This window comes from Podarcis raffonei, chromosome 4 (assembly GCF_027172205.1).
Source record: "Podarcis raffonei isolate rPodRaf1 chromosome 4, rPodRaf1.pri, whole genome shotgun sequence".
Classification (NCBI taxonomy): Eukaryota; Metazoa; Chordata; class Lepidosauria; order Squamata; family Lacertidae; genus Podarcis; species Podarcis raffonei.
The window spans coordinates 79,192,687-79,217,645 of NC_070605.1; the positions used below are offsets into that span (position 1 = coordinate 79,192,687).

At 41.4% G+C, this 24,959-nt stretch overlaps 2 protein-coding genes across 8 annotated transcripts in view; both read left to right on the top strand.

Moving 5' to 3' along the window:
• The window catches only part of LIMS1 (LIM zinc finger domain containing 1), a 72,368-nt gene extending 69,168 nt beyond the window's left edge, over positions 1–3,200 (top strand). For 3 of the 4 annotated variants that reach the window (XM_053384289.1, XM_053384287.1, XM_053384286.1), the window contains exons 9-10: positions 125–200; positions 707–907. In XM_053384289.1, the coding sequence (XP_053240264.1) occupies positions 125–200; positions 707–854 (224 nt within the window). In that variant the 3' untranslated portion in view covers positions 855–907. Of the gene's footprint in view, positions 1–124; positions 201–706; positions 908–2,161 lie in introns of those variants that run through there. The other variant, XM_053384288.1, reaches the window with a different exon arrangement.
• Positions 3,201–6,908: 3,708 nt separating this feature from the next.
• The window catches only part of LOC128411829 (E3 SUMO-protein ligase RanBP2-like), a 41,283-nt gene continuing 23,232 nt past the window's right edge, over positions 6,909–24,959 (top strand). For all 4 annotated transcript variants that reach the window (XM_053384292.1, XM_053384293.1, XM_053384294.1 and 1 more), the window contains exons 1-13: positions 6,909–7,201; positions 11,495–11,562; positions 12,027–12,138; positions 13,615–13,767; positions 16,369–16,599; positions 17,504–17,655; positions 17,980–18,172; positions 19,380–19,470; positions 20,317–20,526; positions 21,724–21,902; positions 21,996–22,171; positions 22,463–22,586; positions 23,292–23,453. In XM_053384292.1, coding sequence (XP_053240267.1) covers positions 7,127–7,201; positions 11,495–11,562; positions 12,027–12,138; positions 13,615–13,767; positions 16,369–16,599; positions 17,504–17,655; positions 17,980–18,172; positions 19,380–19,470; positions 20,317–20,526; positions 21,724–21,902; positions 21,996–22,171; positions 22,463–22,586; positions 23,292–23,453 — 1,926 coding nt within the window. In that variant the 5' untranslated portion in view covers positions 6,909–7,126. The remainder of the gene's footprint in view (positions 7,202–11,494; positions 11,563–12,026; positions 12,139–13,614; positions 13,768–16,368; positions 16,600–17,503; positions 17,656–17,979; positions 18,173–19,379; positions 19,471–20,316; positions 20,527–21,723; positions 21,903–21,995; positions 22,172–22,462; positions 22,587–23,291; positions 23,454–24,959) is intronic.

Consider the following 24,959-nt stretch of genomic DNA (forward strand, 5'->3'; position numbering starts at 1 on the left):
ACTTAACTGTCCAGGGCTCCTTTACCTTTTTTACCCTACCTGCCATGGAATTCCGATGATAAATATAATCTACTCTGCCGCTGGTAAACAGACGGCTAATCCTGTCATTTCTCCTCTTTCTCAGTTGTGTCGGCATTGAACAAGGCATGGTGCGTGAACTGCTTCGCGTGCTCTACTTGCAACACTAAGTTAACACTCAAGTAAGTTTATCAGATGTTCATGATAATACATGAAGCGGTGATGTGGCCACGTTTGTACATGATGTCAAACCATGGTTGGTTTAGCCGCAGCATGGCTTGTTTCTGCAGGTTAACACACCCTGGATAACCATTGTTTGTTTGCTGCCTGCGATGTTGCTGAACTCCCATCATCCCTGAACATTGGCTATGTTAGCTGGGCCTGTTGGAAACTGGAACACAGGGTTCCTTCATTGTAGAAGTGTGCTTTTTGTCTTTTGTGAGTTGCCCTTAGAGACTTCGGCTGTGTGTGGAAATGGGGAAGCACTTGTTGGTTTCTCACACCTGCATTGATGAAGCCATTAACGAGGCAGCCTCTGCCAAGTGACAAAAAACATCATTTCCTATTAGTATATTTACTACTTTAACTCTGTTTCCGTTTCCTGCTGAATTCTCCTTGGTTTTGCTTCACCTGTATCTTGATTCTACCCTGTTCTCTCCTCTATTCCTTCTTTTCCCCACCCGTGAAGGGACAAGTTTGTTGAAATCGATCTCAAACCTGTCTGCAAACACTGTTACGAGAGAATGCCGGAAGAATTTAAGAGGAGGCTCGCCAAACGGGAGCGAGAAGCAAAGGATAAAGACAAGCACAAAAAGAAAAAGCCTGTCTGCCTGTAAACATGCTTTCTTCCTACCTCCCAGCAACTGCGCTCCTTCCTTTCTTCCTTTCGGTCAGTTTTAGGGAGTTCTCTTCTTTTTAGCTTTCAGGGGCAAGAAACCTTTTGCTGCCCCCTTGCCTTCTGGGCAGTTTTCCAAGGGGCGCATATCAGTAGTGGGCGGCCCAAGAGGCAAAAGTAGGTGGGACTATGAATGTCTAATTTACTTTTCTGTAGCAGGCGTGGTCCTCTGATGAGCACCACACAAAAGGGCAACTTCGTTCTGAGTAACTGGACTAATTTACATGCACATCCTTTGTCCCCAAAACACATATGGAGCTCTCTAGGTGAGCTACTCTTCTAGCGCTGATGTTTGTTTTGTATTTGCGTCTATTAGAACATAGCTATTGAGGCTGAGGTGAGAGGCAACTTGAACATATCTATCCCAAGGCATTTGAAAATATTTATCCCAAGGAAGTTCCCTGGGAACAAAGATAGTGGGTGGTAGTCAACAAAGTTTTACTTAGAGTAGACCTCTGGAAAGTAATGGACCTAACTCAGTCATATTCCTTAATTCCAGTGAGCCTGCTCTGAGTAAAATTTAGTTGAATACCACCCTGTGCACCCACAAAGCAAAGTTTTGCCACCCCTTTCATAGGATACTGTTAGACCGGGGAACTTCTTGCAGAAGCACCTCTACAGTGTGTACACCAAGACTGGAAAAGAGTCTTCTGTCATTGTGACCAGCTCTGAACCTGATAAGAAATAATGGCAATCTGTGGATTCAAGATTTCCCCAACAACATTTTAAATGAATTCATAATAATGGTTTTTTAAAAAAAAACAAAAACCAAGGTTCATCCTTAAGAGTGACTTTGGGTGTGCATTTTGGGGCTCAGAGCCATAGCCTTTACAAGCAACATAACATGTATTTTTTTTAAAAAAAATCACTTTTTAAAGACACCATCTGTGTGAATGCTGCAGAGCACTATTCTGTGAGGTGGCGATCACTCTTTTTGTCTGCACTTCTTTCCTTATGGGGGGAGCATGACGCCCAGAAGCATAAACTAATAAAGATATCTGTTAAACTGCCCTAAGACACCCACTTTCCCCTCAGATGTGGGAATTTAAATTATGATTCCTTAGAGGACTAGTACAAATCCTTGTCTTTATAAAAAAATTTCAAAAAAATAGTGTAACCTACACTCAGTTTGGGGTGGTGGTAATTTATATATAAAATTAGTTTCCAGCGAAACCTATGAAAAGGTTATTATTTGCATTAAGACTTTGTTCTTTCCCCACTACCCCCCCTTTTTTTTGCTCATTTTAGAAACAAGTTTGTGGAATTTGATATGAAGCCTGTCTGCAAGAAGTGCTATGAGAAGTTCCCACTGGAGCTCAAGAAGCGACTGAAGAAATTGGCTGAGACGTTGGGAAGAAAGTGAGGTCCTCCTCTCCAGATCTCATCTTGCTGTGCAAAGTTTAGGAAGTGCTATTACAGACTTATTTTTGTTGAGTCTATGAAACCCAAGTGCAAAAAAAGGAGAGTATTCCTCTGCATGACTAGCTTCATATTAAAATGTTTGCCTCGCTACCTTGACAGTATACCTCTAAAAACTCTTTACATGTTATGTAACCTCATATCCAACCATTTAAATTCTGAATTTTACACGTATATAAATTTGTAGATATATACATTGTATATTTGCTTAGTAAGGGGCAACTGGAAAAGGTCCCAGTCGGTGCTGAATAGCCTAATTTAACATATCTAGCAGATCCCCTCAACAAATAGACCAAACCTCATTTTACACTAAACTCCGGCGTAGTTTGTTTTGCCATGCAAGCAAAGCACATGGTTCAAGCAAATACCCTGAAGCTGCAATTCTATACAGACTTAACCCAGGAGTATGTACCATTGAATTATGTGGGACTTCTGAGTAGACATATGTAGGATTGCACAGCTAAACCCCAACCAGAGTGCTTGGCTGGATCGTGGTAGTAGAATTGAATTGCTCCCGACACACAGACATTCTTGGACTTGAGCTGAATGTCTTCTACTAGTGTTCTTGTGGCATAAGTGAGGGATTAGAGGATTCTAGCTGATGAAGTACCTTTTCCTTTGCTGTGAGCCCTCATATACATTAAAAATTATGAGTCTAATGCACACACTTCATGTTTTTGAGGCAAGGAGTTATAGTTGCTTGAAGTCTGTTTGCGAACTAATGAGAAATGACATTCACATTTGCTGATGCCCTGAGGAAAGCTTTAAAAAACAAAACGAACTAGCATTCTCAGCCTTAGAAGTCCATATTCTGCCAGGAAGCCTTGTTGATCATGCCTGCTAACTTACCAGAAAGAACTCTAAATATCCAAGACTGCAGCCTTAGATCCACTCATCAGGAAGTAAGCCCTAGTGAACTGAGTGGGTCTTACTTTTGCATTGTAAATTACAAAGATTCCATTCTCCACAGCTCCTTGGATGTGAACCATAACGAAGCCTATACAACAAATGCTTTGTTTGGAGATTAATAGCGTTTGTAATTAATTGGTGTGAGCAGAGTCTTGGCTGTAGTTCTCAAAGAAAGATAACTCTGGAATGCGTCATTTGAAGACTGCAGCTCAGAGCTGGAAACGGCAGCATAATAGTTCTATATCGCAAGAAATATGTCTACTTGAATTTTGTGGAGTCCTATGTAACAGAAATATTCCTCTGTGCTTTTGTATTTCATTTCCTCGTTGTGCCTTATTCCGCCATACTTAAGCAATATTAGTCAAAATATGTACCCTTTGTATACTGTTATTTTGTATTTTTATGCAGAAAATATATGCCCAGTATTTGAAAAGGTTAAGCATTTTTAAGATTTTGTTTTTTCTAATGATGGAAGATGCTTGAGTTTTTCAAAAACACATTTTCCGACTCAGCTTAGTTATTTTAAAATAGTATCTGAAATAGAAATCTGAAAGCATCCCGGTCCCAACTGAATGCCTGTTGTGCCACTAGGTCAATAAAATACACTGTTAACTACTTGCAATTTCTAGCCTCTATGCTATGAGCTGCCTCTGGCACACCTCCCTGCATCCCACTGCCACAGTGTCCATTAGCCCCAGCAGCACAGACAGCTGCATCTGCACACCTGCCAGAGCCCAGGTATCCTTACCAGCACTGGTTAGCAGGAGCAAAGCCTATATAAAGAAGAGGAAGGTCAAGTTCACAGCTCCTGAGGATTGCAGCCTTCTTGGAACAAAGGTTTGAGGTCCCCCTAGGGAGAAAAGGACTCCATCCGTGTGGGGCAGCCTGTGATCATTGTGGTGCCACAGTCCCAGGGATACTGGAGTATGTCTGCAATTTTTCTGCTTTTTTGTTTGTAAGCTTATCTTCTTCCCTCCTGGGCTAAGTAAACATTGGAAACTGTTCCATGGTCATGGGCTCTGAGACAACACTCCCACTCCTGTTTCCTCGGTAGGATTGCCCTGCCTGTTAGAAAAATCATATTTAGCAGAGAAAAGGACATTGTCAATAAACTAGGTCACGCATGCTGTGGAATTAACAGGTTTGGTGGAACCCTGTTTTTGACCCATTTACAAAAAAGACACCTTTTTAAAAAACTTCATCATATTCTCTTATCTCACACCCCATTCCTATTGGTAACAGATGTGACCAGGTCTTTTTGTCACCTTGTAGCTCAGCCTGAAAATGGACCCTAGAACTTCACCCTTCTATACATGCCCCAACTCTTCCTGGAATAAGGAGAGAACTGACTTCCCTCAAATCCACCTTTGCCTTCCAGTAACTTAGTCACGTTTCTTATCAGCATACTTTCAAAAACAACCAAAGTATGTTACTGTTTCACTATCTGCTGTGTTGCCTGGTTATGTTCTTCTCTGATTAGGACTGTTTTTGTCATCCTTATCGTCGGTCCAGCTGCCAAGGTCTCACACCAGCTGCCCCCCTTTACTTCTGTGAGAGATGAAATCTGCTTGCACAAAGCTGGACCTTTTCATTGCTGTCATCTATTTTATTATATCACAGCTGTTCTAGTTGCTGAATTCAGTGGTCCTTAGTCCCATTTTATTCATTCAAATATTTTAAAAAACACACTTCCATATAAAATACCACAAGGCAGTACACAACCTAAAAACAGTGTTACAGCAAAAACAATAGAAATGTCAAACACATCAGTAAAAGCTGGTTGGCAAAGAATCTGGGGTTTGAAAGAGAAGAATAAGTTTTTAGAAGACATCTAAAAACCAGCAGGGGTGACTCCTGCTGAACCGCTATTGGCCAGCAGGGCCTGCCACACTAAAAGCTCAGTCCCTGGTAATGGCCAGCTGAACCCCGGGGGCATGTGGAAGCACTAAAGGGCCCCATCAGAAGGTATCGGTGATTGTGGCAGAGCATACGGAATAAGGCAGTCCATAAGTTACTTTGGCTCCAGATTTTTGGCTCTCTGAATTTACACAAGAACCATGAACCTGGCTGGATAGCAAATTGGTAACAAATGCCGCTCTCCCAGCGGCAGAGTAACATGGTACTAAGAGCTTGCTCCTGTGAACAGCCTGGCTGCTACATTACGCTCTAGTTGCACCTTCTGGACCAGATGCAAGGAAAGCCCCACATAAAACGTGTTACAGTCATCGGGTCTTGAGGTTGCCAGTGTGCTCAGGCTCTCCTGGCCCAGGAATGTTCGCAGCTGCTTTACCAGCTAAAGCTGATAGAAGGCGCTCCTAGCCAGAGAGGTCACTTGGGCCTCTTAGCGACAAAGATGGATGGAGTACCCCCAAGCTGTGAAGCTCTTTCTTCAGAGGGAATGCGATCCTGTTGAGAACAGGCAGCAGACGCTGGATTCGCCCACCCACAAGGCCTCCATCTTTCTAGGATTCCAGGTCAGCTGGTTGGCTTGCACCTGGTCCAGTAGCCTAGGGCTTGGACAGCCACTCCTGACTCTCATGTTGTAGAGATATGGAAGAGAACATCACAAGCAATCTCATGACACTTTGTAGTGGAACTCCTCATGAGGGGTGAGCCTCTCTCATGGTCTATATGGAACAGGGGGTATGGAATGGATTCCGTACGTGTTGGAACCAGGATGCACAACAGATGTAAGAGAAGAGGTGTATGAGCCATTCCTCACCTGGGGAGAGTGTGCAGTGCCAGATTTACGTATAAGCCAAACAAGCTATAGCTTAAGGCCCCACTCTCTTGGGGGGCCCAAAAAAATTAAAGGAAAAAAATCTGGATGTACATTTCCAAAATATAAGATAAAAAACCGATAAAATAAAACCTACATGCAGCAACAGTGTTTTGTGTTGTGTAGGCTCCTATGATGTAAGTAATAGGCCCTGCCTGCTAGCTTGCTCACTAAAATATCACTGCTTTGCTCATTTCTATATACAGGGTGCCTACATTCTGCATGGACTGGTTGCACGGCAACATACAGCATTCAGCTGCAGTGCAGCACAGTTGAAGTAGGTCAAGCTGTTGTACCTGTTATCTAATATTAAAGAGTGCTTGCAGACTGATGATCAGGCAGCATAGACTAAGGGCATGAGCATATATTCAACACAAAAAACCGACAATTTGTTGTTGACAAAGGACAGCTGGACATATAAAGGGCCCCATTACCTTCAGTAGCTTAGGGCCTCATCAAACCTAAATCCGGCCCTGGCTGTGTGCACAGGGGGAGCTTGTCTTTCTCCACGCATCTTAGAATCATAGCACTGTAGAGCTGGAAGGGACCCCGAGGGTCATGTAGCCCAACCCCCTGCAACGCAGGAAAATCTGCTAAAGGTGGCCATCCAACCTCTCTTTAAAAAATCTCCAGAGAAGGAGAGTACGCCTCTTTTTGTTGCAGCTCGTTTTCACGAAGATTCCCACTGGTTGCCCTGCATTTAGCCCCTCTCGTCTATTAGTAGCTCTCTTGTCTATAGCGGCGGAATGGGGGGGAGATATTCCGGCCGCTACGCGCTGAGGTGGTATCACTCTCTCACTTTTCGTATCTCTACGAAGCGAAGCTGAGCTTTCATTCCCCAGTTCGCAGCTCTAGGGTTGACAGGACGTCACTTCCGATCTCTCCCTTCCCCCCCCTCGCTATTTCCGTCACGAGGCCGCCGACGCCACAGCGGCGGCTGTTCCCTCTGCGCGAGCCGGCGCGTCGGCTAGCACATCATTTCTCCTCGAGCGGCGTCGCCTCCTCGGACCGGCGCAGGCTTTGGGCTCCGCGCTCTCGTCCTCCCTCTTCGAGCCTGGGGAAGGAGCCTGAGGGGCCCGTTGGCGGGCCCTCCTTCGCCCGCCACCATGTTGAGGCGCAGCAGGGCGGAAGTGGACCGTTATGTCTCCTCGCTGCAGGCCTCGGCCTCTTCGCCCAGGGAGGTGAGGAGCCTTCGTTTCGTTTCCCTTCCTTCCTCTTCCCCCCTCAAACCGATTTTGAAGGGAGTTCAGAGGCGACCCGCCATTGGCCCTCTTGGCTGTTTGTTTTGAGACTCTCCTCCAATGACTGGACGTGAGCCGGCGTCGGTTAAGGAGGGGAGGGAGTTAGTTGGGATTGGCAGCCGCCTCTCTCGCGTGAGGGACACGCGCCTCTCGGGGTTCGGGGGGGGGGGGCTGGCCGGCTGGGATTAGGGCAGCGCCTGCTCGCGCGTTGGGCCTCCTGTTCCTTGGCTCCAGTGTAACAGAGGAGCATGTGGGATTGTGCCATGATGATTCTAAGGGGGCGGGGCTGCGCTAGGTGATGCAGCTTCACGAGTGGGGGGCTGGGGGGGGAACCACCTTCCAGCCAAAGGGTCTTTACTTCAAAGCCAGGCTCTGGTGGGGCCAGATGCAAAAGTGGGCAGGGCATCTTCTGTCTGGGCGTAGTCAAAGGGGGCGTGTTCAGCTCAAATCAAGTATGAATCGAAAGCGGAGGTAATAGTAACGTTCCCTGTTTATTTGTTTGCTTTGTAACACAAAAACCCCCAATAAGAACTAATTTTTTTTAAAGTAAATCAATAAAAATACTTAACTGAGGTACTGCCCCCTGGCAACATAAATGCTGCCCCTTGTAACATAAATCCTGGCTATGTCCATGTTCTAACTAACAAAGTTACATCCCAGTCATGCAAAAGTAAGGGGTTTCTGTAGCCTGCTAAACACACAAATATACACTCAGCCCTCCTAGGCAAGCAAGATGTAAGAGCAGAGTTGAAGGGCCTATTCCTGCCAGGTGAAAGCACTCAAGTGGCTTGGAAAGGGGTGTGGCCTGGGATGGTCCTGAGTGCCTGGAAGCGTTTCGTGCCTGCACAAATTCTGGAATTCACTCTACGCGGGGCTGCCCTTAAAGCTGTCCCAGAAACTCCAGCGGGTGCAGAATGCTGCAGCAAGGCTCCTCACAGGGAGCATATTCACCCAGTGCTTTTCCAGCTGCACTGGCTCTTGGTGGAGTACAGGGTCAGGTTTAAGGTGCTGGTTTTGACCTTTAAAGCCCTTCACGGCCTAGGACCCTCGTACCTATGGGACCGTCTCTCCCGCTATGCTCCACGGAGGACCTTAAGGTCCATAAATAGCAACACTCTAGAGGTCCCAGGCCCTAAGGAAGTCAGATTAGCCTCAACCAGAGCCAGGGCCTTCTCAACACTCGCTCTGGCCTGGTGGAATGCTCTGTCTCATGAGACCAGGGCTCTGCGGCATCTGATTTCTTTCTGCAGGGCCTGTAAGACAAGAGTTGTTCCACCTGGCCTTTGGCTTAGAATCAGTTTGATTCCCTCCCCCTCTTTCTTTTTCCTTTCTCCCCCTGGGAAGAGGCTGCATCCTAATGTTTTAATGTTGTATTTTAATCTTGTTTTTTAAATTTTGTTTTAATCAACTTGTTTTTATTATTGGTTGTTAGCCGCCCTGAGCCCAGTCTTGGCTGGGGAGGGCAGGGTATAAATAAAATTTATTATGATGATGATGATGATGAAGAAGAAGAAGAAAAGCCAGTGTCTAATGCAAATTCTTCTGCTTTTTCTATTCGTAAAAAGACAGGCGCCATCTCCAGGCTTGTGCTTGGTAATCTTAATGTATGGTGGCTTTTCCATCTGACTTTCCTCCAGCTAATATATTGTGAACTTTCCAATGTAAACAGGCAGTTGTGGTTCGTGATCTGTCTGTGAACCAATATCTTAGGTGGAACCTCCTTCTGAGAAGACATATATAGGACTGCCCTCTTAACCCTGTAATCTTTTCACTGTGCCATCATATAGCACTCTTGCCAGCTGCCTCTGGGTGTGGTATAAACTTTATAAATGCTGGTTTAAAAATAGTTGGCATAAGGTTACCTTCTTAATGTTTTTTGCTTTAAAAATCCATTCACAATTACAGTGGCCAGTGGTTATTGTCCTCATTAAAAACAATGTTTTTTTCTTCCAACATATTTCATGTGAAGTAGCATTTGGTAATTCAACACTTAACCATGTGTTTGTTTATTTTAAAAATATTTCCTGCAGTTTTTAGGTGCTACATCATGGATAATTTGATATTCCTATACTGAACTGTATAGTTTTTTTCCTCTCCCCCTCAAAAAAAAAACCCCTAATGTTGCTTTGGTTAAGTTTCACTTCCCATTCTTCTTAGCAGTTGTGAGTTATGTCCTGGCAGGAATTGGAAGTTGTCCTTCCTAAATTCTAATTAAAAATCATTGCCTTTTCTTACTTGAGGTTTGTGGGATTATTATGGTAAAAAGCTTGAGATAGTCTAGTTTGTTTTTGTATTTTTTGATCTCTTGTCTCTCTGATAAAAGTATTTCTGCCTGAGATGGACATAAAACTAATTAATTTAGGACAAGGCACAGAAATAACTTTTTTTCATCAGGCAAATGGGGTATTCCCCTGATGGTACATATAAATGACAAGTTGCAGAAACTATTGAGCAGTTCTTCATATAGGTAGGCAATGCTATGGACAATTCAACTAAAGGGAATAAAAAAGAATCCCTGACCTAACATGAAAGTTGCATTTTGTTGTCTTGACTGTCTTAATGAAAGCATAGTTTCTGAGTATAGGGAGCTGCCATACATTTTGCTGTCACTCCCTTCTCTGAAACACCAAATTGACAGTTGTTACTATTCAGCTTTGAATAATTCACATGGTGGTATCTATATGATAGATTTTATGCTTATACAGAAAAAGGCTGTTACTGGGCCTTAGCAGATAATGGGTGCACTCTGCACTTAAAGTATTGAGCATACTGCAGGAAGAAAATACAGGGTGACATTAGATGATCTCTTTTTCCTCCCCTGTGTACCCCCAAAATCTCCAGATGATCCACTAATCCCTAGAGCAGATTTTGAGGGCCAACAGAGAGCATAACCCTTGTTACATAAGTGGATACCCAGCATTGTTTTGACTCCAGGGTTCTGCTGCATTTGGCACAAAGCGTTAAGTTTTGCTCTAAATGCAAATTGCAGGAGGGACTACATTTCTGCCCTGGGTCCTGGCAGTTTGCAGCTCTGCTGGTTAGTGCTGCAAAGTTCACAATTTCTGCAAAGCCTAGTGTTTATCACTGGTGCCATTAGCTGAAAGTTACTTTCAATATGAGGACCTCTTTCTTTGCCTTCCACTATAAATAGCCACCATTGAAAACAGCAACAAGTAGATACTCAGAATTAACAAGAGGTAAGGAAGCAAATGAGACGTGGGTGGCACTGTGGGTAAAAGCCTCAGCGCCTAGGGCTTGCCGATCGAAAGGTCGGCGGTTCGAATCCCCGCGGCGGGGTGCGCTCCCGTTGCTCGGTCCCAGCGCCTGCCAACCTAGCAGTTCGAAAGCACCCCCGGGTGCAAGTAGATAAATAGGGACCGCTTACTAGCAGGAAGGTAAACGGCGTTTCCGTGTGCTGCGCTGGCTCGCCAGATGCAGCTTTGTCACGCTGGCCACGTGACCCGGAAGTGTCTCCGGACAGCGCTGGCCCCCGGCCTCTTAAGTGAGATGGGCGCACAACCCCAGAGTCTGTCAAGACTGGCCCATACGGGCAGGGGTACCTTTACCTTTAAGGAAGCAAATGAACACCTCAATCTTAGTCATTGATTAGGCCTTGGCATCTACATATGGTGCTATTGAATAGGCCTTTGTCCTCAAAAGGCAATCAGTATGACTTATACTTGGCTATTTCATGGCTGCAAACCTTTTTTTTTTTATAACCATTATTTAAGCATAGATTAGGTTAATTTGATTAGGCTGGTAATGGAGATGTAGTTGGCACATAACTTCCATCTTGGATCAGTGAATGTTCTTTGTCAGAGGACATCCAACCACCCAGGCCTTGACTGGTGAGGGAGGCAGTTTCAGGAACCCTCTTTGAACTTATTTTTTAAGAAATACTTTAGCATCTAGCTCAGCTCATTACAGTTGTTAAACAGCAGGTAGAACAATCATTATTGCATGGTCTTCAAGATCCTCAGCAATTTTCAAGTGGTCTGAGGGGTAGGAGTTTGGGAATCACTGATCTAGAGGCTTGCTGTGGTTCATTCCTGTCACTGGACAATAACTTACTGTGATGAATTAAATGCTTAGATAGAGGCTTGGAAACAGCTCTTTCTCATTCCAGCATTGTAAATACTTAGGATAGAGTTATGCAGATAAAATTCTGGCTCTTCAATGACCAAACTGTAAGTGAATTACTATCAGCATTAACAAAAGTATTTTTCTCTCTAGAAATCCATGAAAGGATTCTTTTTTGCTAAGCTGTATTATGAAACAAAGGAATATGAATTGGCTAAAAGGTAATACAAAATATTATTCTTTAATTATTCCAATGATTTATTTTACTCTGATTCAGAATAACTTGTGTTTGGTTAATTGTTTGAGAGAACTCTGCATGATGAGTGTTGGTAGGCTTATACCAACCATCCCCAACTTGCTGTTCTCCAGATGTTTTGGCTGCAGCTGATAAGGCTGAAGATCAAAACATCCAGAAGGCCCCAGGTTGGAGAACGCTGGCTTTTATTAATCATATATAATTATTTTCAGGTTTTATATTGTTCCATGTAGAACTAACACTGGCAGTTGCTTCATAACCAAGTACTGTGGTTTTTCTATTGTTAAATTAAATATGCCAATCTTGGGGCTCCTAATTCACATTTATAGCATGACTATCAAATGCATTGACATCACCTACGTCTATTCTGGAGTGATATCATTAGTCATTGATGGCTGCTATGTTAACTTGCTGTGCTGTTTTTTAAAGGTACATATCTACATATCTCAGTGTCCAAGAAAGAGATCCCAAGGCACACAAATTCTTGGGACAACTCTATGAAGCTGAAGAAAACATAGAGAAAGCTGTAGGTTGTTATAAGGTAAAAAAAATGCTTCTACATTTTGCCTACATTATTGTTTCTAGAGGCTGTTGTATATGAAATATTTACTCAGATATATTTTATTTTGCTAGAGCATATTTTGGAATGCTATGAAATATTTTTAAAGTGTTGCTGCCTTGGCTATAATTAAACAATAGAATTACCAAATGTCAGTCCCACAAAAACTTCTGTTGCCTCCCAAAAAGTATTTGTTTTGAGCATGGGTAAAGCATGGTTGTAGAGCAGCCACCAAGACTGTCCCTTACAAGATGTAATTCTATAGTATTCCATGGGGGAGGGAGGGTTCCTAGGGTAACAATATTCCCACCTCAGATTGCCACACAGAGAGTTGGCAAAATAATTTGAGTGATTCTGAAACACTTAACAGGTCATTTAGGTTGCTACATTATGTTCAGTGGTATCGAAAGATAGTCCAATTGGGTCTGTCAGGTCAATATAGTGAGGGGAACTTCCTGTTGATTCCTGAAGCATGAAATGTTGACCAGATGACTGTTGGTTATAATGCTGAGCTTCTCTTTGTTCTTGATTCATAATTCTGCTATCTTTTAAATAGACCTTAGAGTTTCATAAACTTTCTTTTTTCTGGAAAGCACAGAACCAAACAGAAGAAATATTTTACACACACACACACACACACACACACACACACACACACACGGCATATCATCTGAGCTGGGCTGTCAAGCAGCAGGAAGTTATAGCAATCAACTTCTCATGTAAGTTTCAGGGAATATTAGCTCTTCCATAATCTGAGCTAGGATCTCAACCTGATTTTTTCCTATCCCACATTGGCACATAGGCTACTATGCCTTACTATGTGTTATAAGCTTAATAAAAATTCTACTTTAATAATGAAGTTTGGAGTAGGTGACAGGAATCCTGCTCAGCTGGCCTTTTGTGATGGGTTCCCCTATAGCTTTCAGAACTAATGAAAGGAATTCAGTGCTGTCTTCTAAGTGATAGAATCACAGTATGGAATTTAGCCACATCTTGACTTGTCAGCTTGGGAAATGCTCAGACTGTGTTGTGGTACAGGGCAACTTGGCAAGGAAAAACAACACTTCTGTGAATCATGTTTCTGTTCTGTACAAATACTTAATGCTCTTGTGATATTTCATAAGCATAGCATCATTCTCTAATGCTAAAGCATGCCACACCTGTCTAGAAGGCTTTCCCTTTCTTGGTCCTTTGTGAATGCTGTGTTTATGAAGTGGGGAAGGCTGCACTAATCTACAGAAGTGTGGTAACAAAGTAGTCACCTCCATCTCTTCCATCATTCTTCTGCACCTGAGTAGCATTGCAAATAAGGCAATGAAGTGATCTTCTTAAACAGCTGTATAAGCCTCTTTAACTTGGTTTATGTGTTCTGGTAGTCTATATTGCAACATTTTGTGTCACAGAAAAACAGAATTAAACTATATATACGGTACTTCTTCCTTTCAATTGTGGCTTTAGCGTTCAGTGGAGTTGAATCCAACACAGAAAGACCTTGTATTGAAGATTGCAGAGCTGCTGTGCAGTAATGATATTACCGATGGAAGAGCAAAATACTGGGTTGACAGAGCAGCCAAGCTTTTTCCTGGAAGCCCTTCAGTTTTTCGACTAAAGGTAACCTTCACCTCTCCCTCTCCACCTTGAGTTGTCACAGCTTACAGAATAAACCTGGGCACAATTTGGAAACAATCTTTACATGAAATTGCCAGTATGAAAAGTTTGGGAATAACTTAGTAGTTGTAACTTTGTTAATACCTGCTGTTTTCTTTTTTCTTTTTTTAAATAATATTTATTACTTTTAAAGATTACAGAAAAGGGAAAAAAAGAAAAGGACAAAAAAGAAAGAACAAAGGAAAAAAGAAACAATACAATACAATATATGAACAATACAAAACACAACCTAAACCCATTAAACACAATAAACTAAACAAAACCCTAACCCACCCTAACCCTAAACAAAACAAAACAAAAACCATTTCAAAACATACATCACACCTTTTCCATATCTATCTTTCATTCCCTTATTTCCTCGACCTCCTCTCACCTCTGTTAATTGTTTCAGCAAATCCTTTCCATCTTTCTCTATTTTCTATCATAATATAGATATCTTAACATATTTTTAACCTTATTTTCCATTAAAGATAAAATACTTATATATGCTTTACTCCTTATAACATTTCTGCTAAGGCCATAAAAATTCATTCCATCATTTTTCTATCACTCATTAATTTTACAATATTTCTATATATAAACTTTAAATTTTCCAATCTTCTTCCACCATCTCCTCTCCCTGGTTTCGGGTTCTGCCAGTCCTTTCCGTCAATTCCATATAGTCCATCAGCCTGGCGATCTTCTATCCGAGGCTCTTAACTCTCTTCCAAGTCCCTTCTGCAGGTGGTCTTCATATTCTTTAATGCTAAAGAGCAGGTCTCAGGAAGACTCCAACCCAACAATACTTTTATTCCTTCTGGACAGGTCAGCCAAATTTCCATAGTTGAAGCTAAGGTCCATAAAGTGTTTCAGGACATGTTTCAAGATTCCTCCAAATCCAAAGGCCCCCAGAACTTCAGTCTCCTCCAAACCCAAGTCCATGTCCCAGAAGTCAGTTGATCCCTGCATAGAGGGATCTTTCCAACTTTCCTTCTTCAATCCAAGCCGGGATCCGATCCTCAAAATCTGACTTTTCCTAGATTCAATCATAAAAGGCCTCAACCTATAGTCCTCAATTTGCTTCTGTAAAACTAAGGATCCCTCTTGTATTACTTTAGATTCAACAACCACAGCTTTCTCCTTCTCCTCCACAGTTTGTCCTGCCAAAGTGGATTCCTGTACCAAGTCCTGAATTATTTCTGTGTTGGTGCTCACTTTTTGTTTCAAATTATTCACTTTTTGTCCCAAGCTATCAATTTTAATAGTCATATCATCCGTCTTGTTGTGAAGCTGTTCCAGCGAATAGCTTATCTTGCATAGTACGGTCACTATGGCTTCTGTCAACATTCTTAAATGGTCCAAGGTCAATTCCCTGTTCTCACAATTTCTTATCTTGCAGCTGGAGATTCCCTAGTTCCACTCCTGTAACAATTTCAAAAGCTCCCTCTAGAGGGAAACAGTCTCCACTTGTATCAATCCTTTCAAAAACAACTCAAGCAATAAAGATAGTTTCAATTTTCAGTTACTTTTCCTCCTTTTTAAACGCAGAAAAGGACAATGGAAACAGTATACTTCTCTTATTTAGTTAGCTGTCAAATACGTTCTGTTCTGTTCACAGTCAATGAACTCTCCCAAAACATCACTTTTTCTAGCAGCCCTTTTCCAGGTTCAGAGCAGTGGTAATTTGGTTTTTCACTCTCTCCTGCAGGCTCACTAGGTTCAAAAGTTTCCCCCTCTTCTCCTGCTTCTAAGGGGGATTTGGTGTTTTTATCCGATGGAAATTTAATCCTTTACCAAAGATTTTCCATGACTTTAGCTTGTGACGTCTTTGCTTCAAAATATTTACAAAAGAGGAAGGCGGACTTCCTGTTTAAAACCTTCCCGTTTCGATGCCAAATTAAGATATTTGAAGATCCAATTTTCCGTTCTACTCACGGGTAGTTGTTTAAAGTCCAATTGTCCACAGGAAAAAGTCAGCGCTCTCCGGCAACAGCAATGCGGCTTCACTCCGTGAAAAAAGCAGTCGATTCGAAGCACCGCGCCACTCACCCCACGTCGCTCCGGATCCCCAAAACAGGGTTTCCCCGTGAGTAGGGGAGGTGCAAAAGGTGCCAGCCGAATCCCAAGTTCACAAGCTTCTCCCGCCTGTGATTTCTGTGGGTCTCCACCTTCGCCGTGGCGGTCATACCCTGGTTTTCACGGAGCTAGTTCCTCCCGATCGGAGGAGCTCCGCCATTGCCGGAGGCGCCAACCCAGAAGCAATACCTGCTGTTTTCTGAGGCTTCTCAAAAAAAGTAGAAACCTGATAACATGTAACACTTCCTTTCATAGTTAAGAAGCTCCTGATTATTATTTTTAAAGCCCCCCTCAAAGAAACTGCAATGCATTTCCAGATATGTAGTGGATTCAGATGTTTATTGCTATATTGTCTCAAAACTAGCTTGCTTATGCAGTGCAGTTTTATATAAAGAAGCAATAAGAATGATGTTATTCCTTGAGAATGATTGAAAGCCTTCTGTTTAAATAAATAAATATAAAATGTCAACCCTTTTATCTTTACTGTAGGAGAGTCTGGTGGATTGCAAGAGTGAGACTGGGTGGAACCAGCTTCTTGATTTGATCCAGTCAGAATTGTGTGCCAGACCTGATGATGTTTATGTTAACATTCGATTAGTGAAGCTGTACTTATCAAACAAAAACCTTGCAGCTGCTGTGGCACACTGTCAGGAAGCAGAGAAAAAAATACCATTGCAGTCAAGCTTGGAATGGTGTTCGTGTGTTGTACTTACACTTAAGGTTTGTTTAATTATATTTGTCTTGTAAAAATACTTATTTTTGTAATTTCCTATAGAAACTGGTATAGCAACTTCATGTGAAGACTAAACTTGCTTTATTAATTGGATCCAGTTGCATGACAGAACTTACTTTTGATCAGAGTTTGAGCAAGCAAATAACATTATAACAAGCAGGTCTACAAAGGCCTACAATATGCTTTTACTGGGTTTTATCTACAAATACCCCTCGTGTGTAAGGTGTCTTCAGCCCCTAGAAAAGCCATTTCACATTTGACTAAGCATTTATAAGAAACATTGAGACAAAGTCAAAAGCTGTTCTTTCAAGTGCACAACCTTGTGAGAAGCCTGAGAACTACACTAGAATCTACCTATGGTAGGACTGCATGAACTCATGCAAGTACCTGTGGAACAGCCCTAAAAAAGCTTCCTTCTGCTCATGATTTTGCCTTGCTAAAATATAGTGAGTCACCCCAGTGATCTAGAACATGGACAACACATGGAGGTGTTCAGGGCCTTCTGCAGTGCATGAAGCAGACTGGCATATTTTTGTCCTGCCACTCAAACCTCACTCTTCGGAGGGCATGTGCAAAATCCTGAAAAGTTCTTCCTTCTCAGCATTTTGCACAGACCCTCAGCTCTTTCATTGCTACTTTTGGAGTCCACTGAAGTAATGATGCTCAGTTGGTGTCTTAAAAGATAGCTTAAAATATCACTGATAAAGCTGCTAAAAATAAAATCCTCACAGTCTACACGGAATAAGATTTTTGCTTTATATAATTTTGGGCTGCTGAATTTCAGTAGAGAATGAGTTAACAAAGTAGGGTCTGATCTTGCTTAATAAAACACATTAGAGATCTGGTGGCTGACTAAACAAAATATTTTTTTAATTTTAATTTTTTCCCTAGGAATATCTTGACTCTCCACAGGAGTTGGAATCCAATAAACCTAACGAGCAAAAGACTAGATCCCGTCGGGATCTTTTGTTGGCTTATTCAAATCTGGTCGTAATGACACTTTCGAACAGAGGTGTAGAAGAAAGCAGAGAATCCCTTCAAAGGTATCTTGATTTGTTCAATTCAGAATGTTTCTAAATGATAGCCTCTTGATGAAATGCCCCCATTTTTGTATTGTGAAATGTCCTTGCTTTTGTATTGTGTCCGCATGAAAGCCCCTTATTTCAGTTGAATGTTTTATTAGTTGCTTTCATGTGCTGCTTTTTGCACATTTGCAGTGTATATATGTGTCATGTATGGCAGAGGAACAATAAGCAGGAGCCACTAGTAAAGAAACCAGTCAAAAGTATTTACTGGTGTTGCTGTTTCTGAAACAGTACTTTGTTGAGCCATGAAACTACTGTTATTAATGAACACTTGTCTTGTAGCTTTGATCATGCACTCCATTCAGTGAAACCTCATGCAGCTGGAGGTGATGAACTTTCTGTAACTTTCCTGGAAATGAAAGGCCACTTCTACATGCATGCTGGAACTCTGCTGTTGAAAATGGCCCAGGAAAGTGAAATGCAGTGGAGAGCTGTTTCGGAATTGGCAGCTTTATGTTACCTTCTAGCTTTTCAGGTAAGTTCTTCTCAAGTAACATGTTGCCCTCAATCATTTATAGTATTTGTGCTGTAGATTTCAATGTTAAAGGTGCCAAGGTGTATTTGTATATGCATGATACTGCAGGCGGGTGAAATTTGTTCTGTTTGTGCTTTTTAATTTTTTTAAAAAAGTACAAAAAGTACAAACTCAAAATTGAATGCTTTTCAGTAGAATCTAGAGGTAAAAGGAAATAAGTATTTGTGAAATCAGGAGGAATCTCTGTCTACAGATAATTTAGCCCAGGCAATTAGTTTTGCTGTCCACCTTTGGCTTTCGTGGGATGCCAGCACATTGTATCCCAGTATACCGTACTATTGCCTCATTCTTGCTTGGAGAATAGTGTGGTTCAATGTGGCTGCTGCCTGGATGTACACACATCCTCTTCTGGCCCCTTTACTAAACTAGCTGCATTGTGTGCCATTATGGCAATGCACTAATGGAAGTTTTAAATGTTTGATATTTTATTCTGTTTAATATTCTGTTGGGAGCCACCCAGAGTGGCTGGGGATACCCAGCCAGATGGGCGCTGTATAAATAATAAATAATTATTTATTATTATTTTTTATTTAGACATACAAATATATATCTGTGATAATTAGGATGCTTTTCATTGCTTTGACAGATTCTATCATCCTCTTATGCTAGTTTTCTCTCGAGCCAAAGGGTAGAGTCCCTAACCCTGCCTTCCCAAATCTGGTGCCCATCAGATTTTTTATTTTATTACAATTTGCATCACAATTTGTGATCACTGGCCATGTCTAGGACTGATAGGAATTGTAGTCCAAAACATTTGGAGGCCAACAGATTGGGTGAGTCTACTCTGGACTCTCTAAAAGTTAGCCCTATCAAATAATTACTATTGGATTGTTCTTAAATGACCTTCCACCACCATATTTTGATGAGTAAAAGCAAGACTTGCAGTTCAAAATACTATTCCTTTCCCTTCATTTTTTGAGAAAGAAGCAATAAGTCTGTATTCATTCAACTTGTCCTTGGCATAGAGTAATATAGAGTCAAAAAATGTTCAGCTTGGCACTTTGGACAGAAATGTAATGTAAAATTTATGATTGTACTAGACATGATTTCTACACTTCACAGAAATGGATTTTATTCTTAAGCTTAGTATTGTTATAATATATTTCACTGCAGAGCGAATTCTTTACACTTGTCTAATCTCTACCAGGTTCCTAGACCAAAGTCAAAACTAATAAAAGGCGATCAAGCTGAACAAGAGAAGTTGGAAATGTTAGCCTGTGATCGACAGAGCCAGTCTGGTAATAATATTAAAAATCAGATTTCATTTTAAAATCAAAGCTGTGGACATCTAGTAGCAATTCTAAAGCAGCGTGTAAAGACTTCACTCAGTTGAAATTAAAAGTATCAAACCTTTAACAGGCAATGCTAAGAATTCAAAGCATAATGTGGGTTTGTAAAGAATGGCAGCGCTAGAGGCCTCAGCATAACTTTTCATTTTGTCCTCTTGACTAAGATTCATTTTCTGCCTTCTGAGTCTTCAAACCTACAGTTATTTCCCCTTTGAGCAGAATGTTTTAAATTTAAGAACTTAACTCTTTGGGTGGTATTCAACAAAGTACTTTTCCTAGCACAAGGATTTCTGCTTGTACTGTACAACGCAACTTCCCCTCTTTCTCCCCCCATATGCCTCACACCCTCCCCAGATCTGCCCTAGAAGGTTGAAGGAATCCCAGAACAGATTTAGCAGGGCATGGAAGGGAAGTTCTGTTGTGTGGCCAAAGTTCTTGTACCAGCGGAACTACTTCATTCAGTACTGCCCTCTGAACTCAAGTTATGGACTTGACAAATTTATTCAAGGGGTTGTATCTTCCAAAGTATTTTCATTTGCACAAGGACTTTCATTTGCTCAGTGGAGTGTTGCCGCCTCCTCCTCTCCCTAGATGCTCCCCAAATTTGTTCTGGGGGTTCCTACAACACTGGAGCAGATTTTATGTGGGGGGGGGGTGTCCCGGGGGGTGACTTTCATTGTGCAGGCTGAAGTCCTTGCATAAATTGAACAACTTCATTGGATACATGATATTTGGTGTATATTTGCCAAATAGAAACTTGACTTTTGGTTAATCATGTATCTTTTACCTTTTCAGGACATATGCTGCTAAACCTAAGCCGTAGGAAGCAGGATTTTTTCAAGGAGATTGTTGAATCATTTGCAAACAAGAGTGGACAGTCTGCCTTAATTGATGCACTATTTGGGAGTGGTTCTTCTACAGAGAATTCCTTTCTTGGCACAGATGATATCAGAAATGTTGGTGTGCAAGTACCAGAATATGGAGAACTAGCTAGATACGATATTGGTAAGATGATTGGTTTATTTATTTATTTTATATTATAAATTAATTGCATATTATGAAATAGATACACATACAGCATGATACTTCAAGATTAAAAACACTGGAAGAAGCAGGTGAATTTAAATACTAGCTCATGAAAAGATATTAAAGTGGACTGGGGAACATTTTTTGCACCAGTGACCATATCTTAATCTGCCCCCCCCAGACCAAATTTGACAGGAGGGGAAGTATTCTACCTGCCAGTAATGGGGGGGTCACATGATTGGCAGATAAGTTGCCCTGGCCATATGTCTAAATTCCTTGCAGTCTCTGCTGTCCTGTTTGAGCATGGGAGAGCAGGAAATTCATTTGGAAGCAAGTGCCTATTTCTTTGTTGTGTAATCGAGAGGTCTGTCCAAGCCAGTGTCTATAAAGCAGGCATTAGCTCTAGCAGGGATTGCTGCATTCTGCAGCAACAAAGAAAAAAGCAGGGTATTCTAGCTTTTGCTGCTCCACACAAAAGCAAGGAGACTTGTTTGTTTGTTTGTTTGTTTGCTTGTTTGTTTTGGAAAGCCCAGGTCATGATGATACTTTTTGGAGGTTGAAGAGATCAGTGCAGTTTGGGTTTTCCAAGAGGGTCTCACCCATCAGTTTATATCACCAGTTATGTCAGCTGATTGATGGATGAGCACGGTTTGGAAAGATGACCTCGCAGGCCAAATGGAACCCCCTGATGGGTCCAGATTGACTCATGGACTGGAGTTCCCCCACCCCTCATTGAAACGAACTCACTTTTTCAAGTGTACCATTTTACATATAAGGGTATGCTTTGATTATCAAAGCAGTTTGCATAACTTAAGATGCTAAATACTCTGACTAGTTGTATTTAGAAGCGGTAATGAATAATGGCTTATGTACCATAGTAGATGGCGTTTATGTTTCTGTCATTCTAAACAGAATACTTGTGGACAGGTCTGTAGAAATCTAAATAGCCAGTGGAGCCTCAGTAACTGGCGAAACTGCATTGGAAACTGCTACTGAGCTATGTTTTGAACACCTGCTTTGTACAGGATGTAAGCTGAGGCATTGATTCACATTTTTAACTGTTTTGGAATTAACATGAGATGATATTAGCATGAGATGATGGCTTGCTTGCTGTCTTCTGCTGTCGTATCACACAGTTGCATCTTTAGAAATGAACCAGCACTTTCTTGTTGTTAGGTGCCATTAGAGCCCACAATGGTAGTCTCCAACACCTCATATGGCTTGGTCTGCGGTGGAAATCCATATCACCCCTGCAAACCTTTCGCAAATGGTTGAAGCAACTTTTCCACTTGCCTCAGGAAACATCCAGACTTGAGACCAATGCTCCTGAATCGATTTGCATGTTGGACCTTGAAGTAAGGAAATGCTTCCAGCATTAATTTCTACCACAATTTGAGTTAATAAAACAATTTATTGTATAACTTAAAATATGTGTGTTTGCAAAACAGGTATTTCTGCTTGGGGTGATATTTACCTGTCATTTGCAATTGGAAGAGAAATTTAATACCAAGTACACTGTGCACCAGCCTCAATTCTTACCACTACCAGTATGCAAGCAACTTTGCACCGAGAGGCAGAGGGCCTGGTGGGATGCTGTTTATGCTCTTGTTCACAAACAGACTGTGTAAGTATGACTTTTTTTGGTTATGGTAGTCATCCTTACAATAGACATGTGGCTGTCGACTACATATAGCAACTTTTAATGCCCATTTCTCATGCTGAAGGATTATATATATGACAGCTTGTGTGAAATGGCTGGCTTTTATATATTTACAAGAAAACTTTTTTGATCCTTTGTCTTTTGGGTTAAGAATGGACTTTATAACTTTTAGTCTATAGATAATCAAGCAGAAACTGGTAATTAAGAACTACATTATGCAGCTGACTCATTTCTGTTGCACACGTTACTTTTCAGGTCCGGGACAGCAGCAAAAGTGAGGCTTCTAGTCCAACATGAAATAAGCATCCTCAGAGCCTTAGGTAAACATGGTCTTCAGCCAGCTCTGATCGTGCACTGGGCAAAAAGTCTCCTTAAAACAGTAAGTAAGAAGATGCCATTTTCAATAAATTTGAAGCCTTGTATGATCCATGCAGCCTATTGCAGGTATTTAGATTATATGTGGGGAGAGAAGTCTGGAATGTAATTGCCACCACCTTTTAAAACACCAGTGGAAAACCTCTGGCCCTGCCTAAGTGACTTAAGCTCCAGATATCTGAAAGACCATCTCCATCTCTACTAACTTTCTCTAGTGTTAAGGTCTCCAGGGGAGAATCTCTTGGTAATGGTTGCCTTCAGAGGTTTAGGGAATGGTGGCCCAAGAGAGGGCTTTCTCTGTGGCAGACCCTAAATTATGGGACTTCCTCCCCATCATTGTGTCTAGTATCTTCATTGTATAGTTTTTGCTGTATGCTGAAGATACAGCTCTTTACCCTGGCCTTTGGCAGTTAAGGTATTTTGTTTTGTAAATTATTCAATGAATTGTTTCATTTGTCTTATAATTGTGACTGTTTTACCAGCTTTTATAATTGTATATTCTGTTGTCATAATCCACCCTGTAACCTTCCAGTGATGGGTGGGTATGAAATCTAATAAATCATAAATAAATACAACACTTGCATGTACAACTGGAATTCTGAACGTTAATAGAGAAATGTGAAATAGTGTCATCAGGGTTATCATTGATATATACAAATGATTTACTGAGCTTAACATTAAAAATAACTCAAATTATGTTACTTCACAGGGTTGCAGTCTTAATTCTTTCTATGACCAAAGAGAGTACATTGGACGAAGTGTTTATTACTGGAAGAAAGTTTTGCCAATGCTTGAGACAATCAAGAAGAAGAGAAGTATTCCTGAACCAATTAACCCATTGTTCAATCACTTTCATAGTGAAGATATTCAGGTAATAAGGCAGCTCAAATCTTCCTATGGTAGTCTTTATATTTCTAAATGCTTTTGGGGTCTTATTTGCAGTTTCTTACTTTGATGTATAATTCTTGTTGCAGCTTCTCCTCTAACTCAACCCCACCTCCATAAGCGGTTACTGTTTACATTCCAACTCTGGCAACAACAAAAAAGCTACTTGCCAACTTTTGAACCAACAGCAGATCTGTCTGCTTCCACCATTAGCGTACTTTGAGACCCACACATTTGGAATTGGTCCAGTCTTCCTTCATAGACCACAAATGTGCTGGTAACATAATTTGTCTGCTAGCTAGGTGTTGCTCAAAATTTTATTTTCTTTTATTTGGAAAGTGGAACTTAACTGATCTCCCTATTTGACTTGGATGTCATGCAGTCATCAAACACAGCACATGATGGGTCTTAACATAATGAAATATGAGAGGTTACTGAGGTATGGATCATAGCAGTTAATTCTCCAGAAGAGTGGAAACACCTAGGTCACAGTTGCTATCTGAACCTACAAGAAGAACATAATAGCCCTGCTGAATCAGACCAAAGACCCATCTTATCCAACATCCTGTTCTCACGGTGGCCAACTAGATGCCTATGGGAAGCATGCAAGCAGCGCCTGAGTGTAACATCACTCACTCCATTTATGATACCCAGCCGCTGATATTCAGGGACATACTGCCTCCAGCAGTGGTGGTAGAACATCTCCATTGTGGCTAGTAGCCATTGGTAGCCGTTTTCTCCATATATAGAAGCTAGATGGTGTCCAGGAACTCAGCCCTTGGCTGGAAACATGATTATTCAGAGAAATTTTGACCCCATTCAGAATGAGCAGAATCTTCTTTCCCAGGTCCTCAGAGTTGCCTCTCTTGTTGTCTGAATTCAACTTAAGTTTCTTAGTGCTTCCAGGCACTGATGTACAGTTTTTATACCAATCCTGGGTTAATTTTTCTAAGTTGAGTTACTGGCATATTGATAGCACTGCTTTGAACTGTGGCTTTGTATAGGCATCTGTGACAAGAAAAAACTTGTTGAGGACATTAACTCTTTCAGTATATAAACTCTTAATTCTACTACATGCTTTTCCAGTGTTTTCATTAGGGCTATATCAAATGGCATCAAGATTTTTGCTGCTAATCATGAGAAGGTGGAAGACCTATGCAAGTTGCTGAAGCGTCTCCCTTCCCCATGGAAAACTTAACCCACCACACACTAAGCCAACTGGGGGCGGGGGGCAAATGCTTGTAATGCTTATTTTAAAAATTTTACAGTGGGAAACGGCAGGCCTTTTGGGTGGGACTGTAAGGGATTCACAACACTTCCTTTGCAAATGTGGAAATAAGTTCCCCTTACATGCATGGTTGAAAATGATGATTGAAAAATAGACCATGACTATGAATTACCTTATGTAGCTAGACACATAAACTTAATCTGTTACAAGTATCTGTTAGAACATATCCTATGTTTATCTACATGCATACTATTATTATAAATA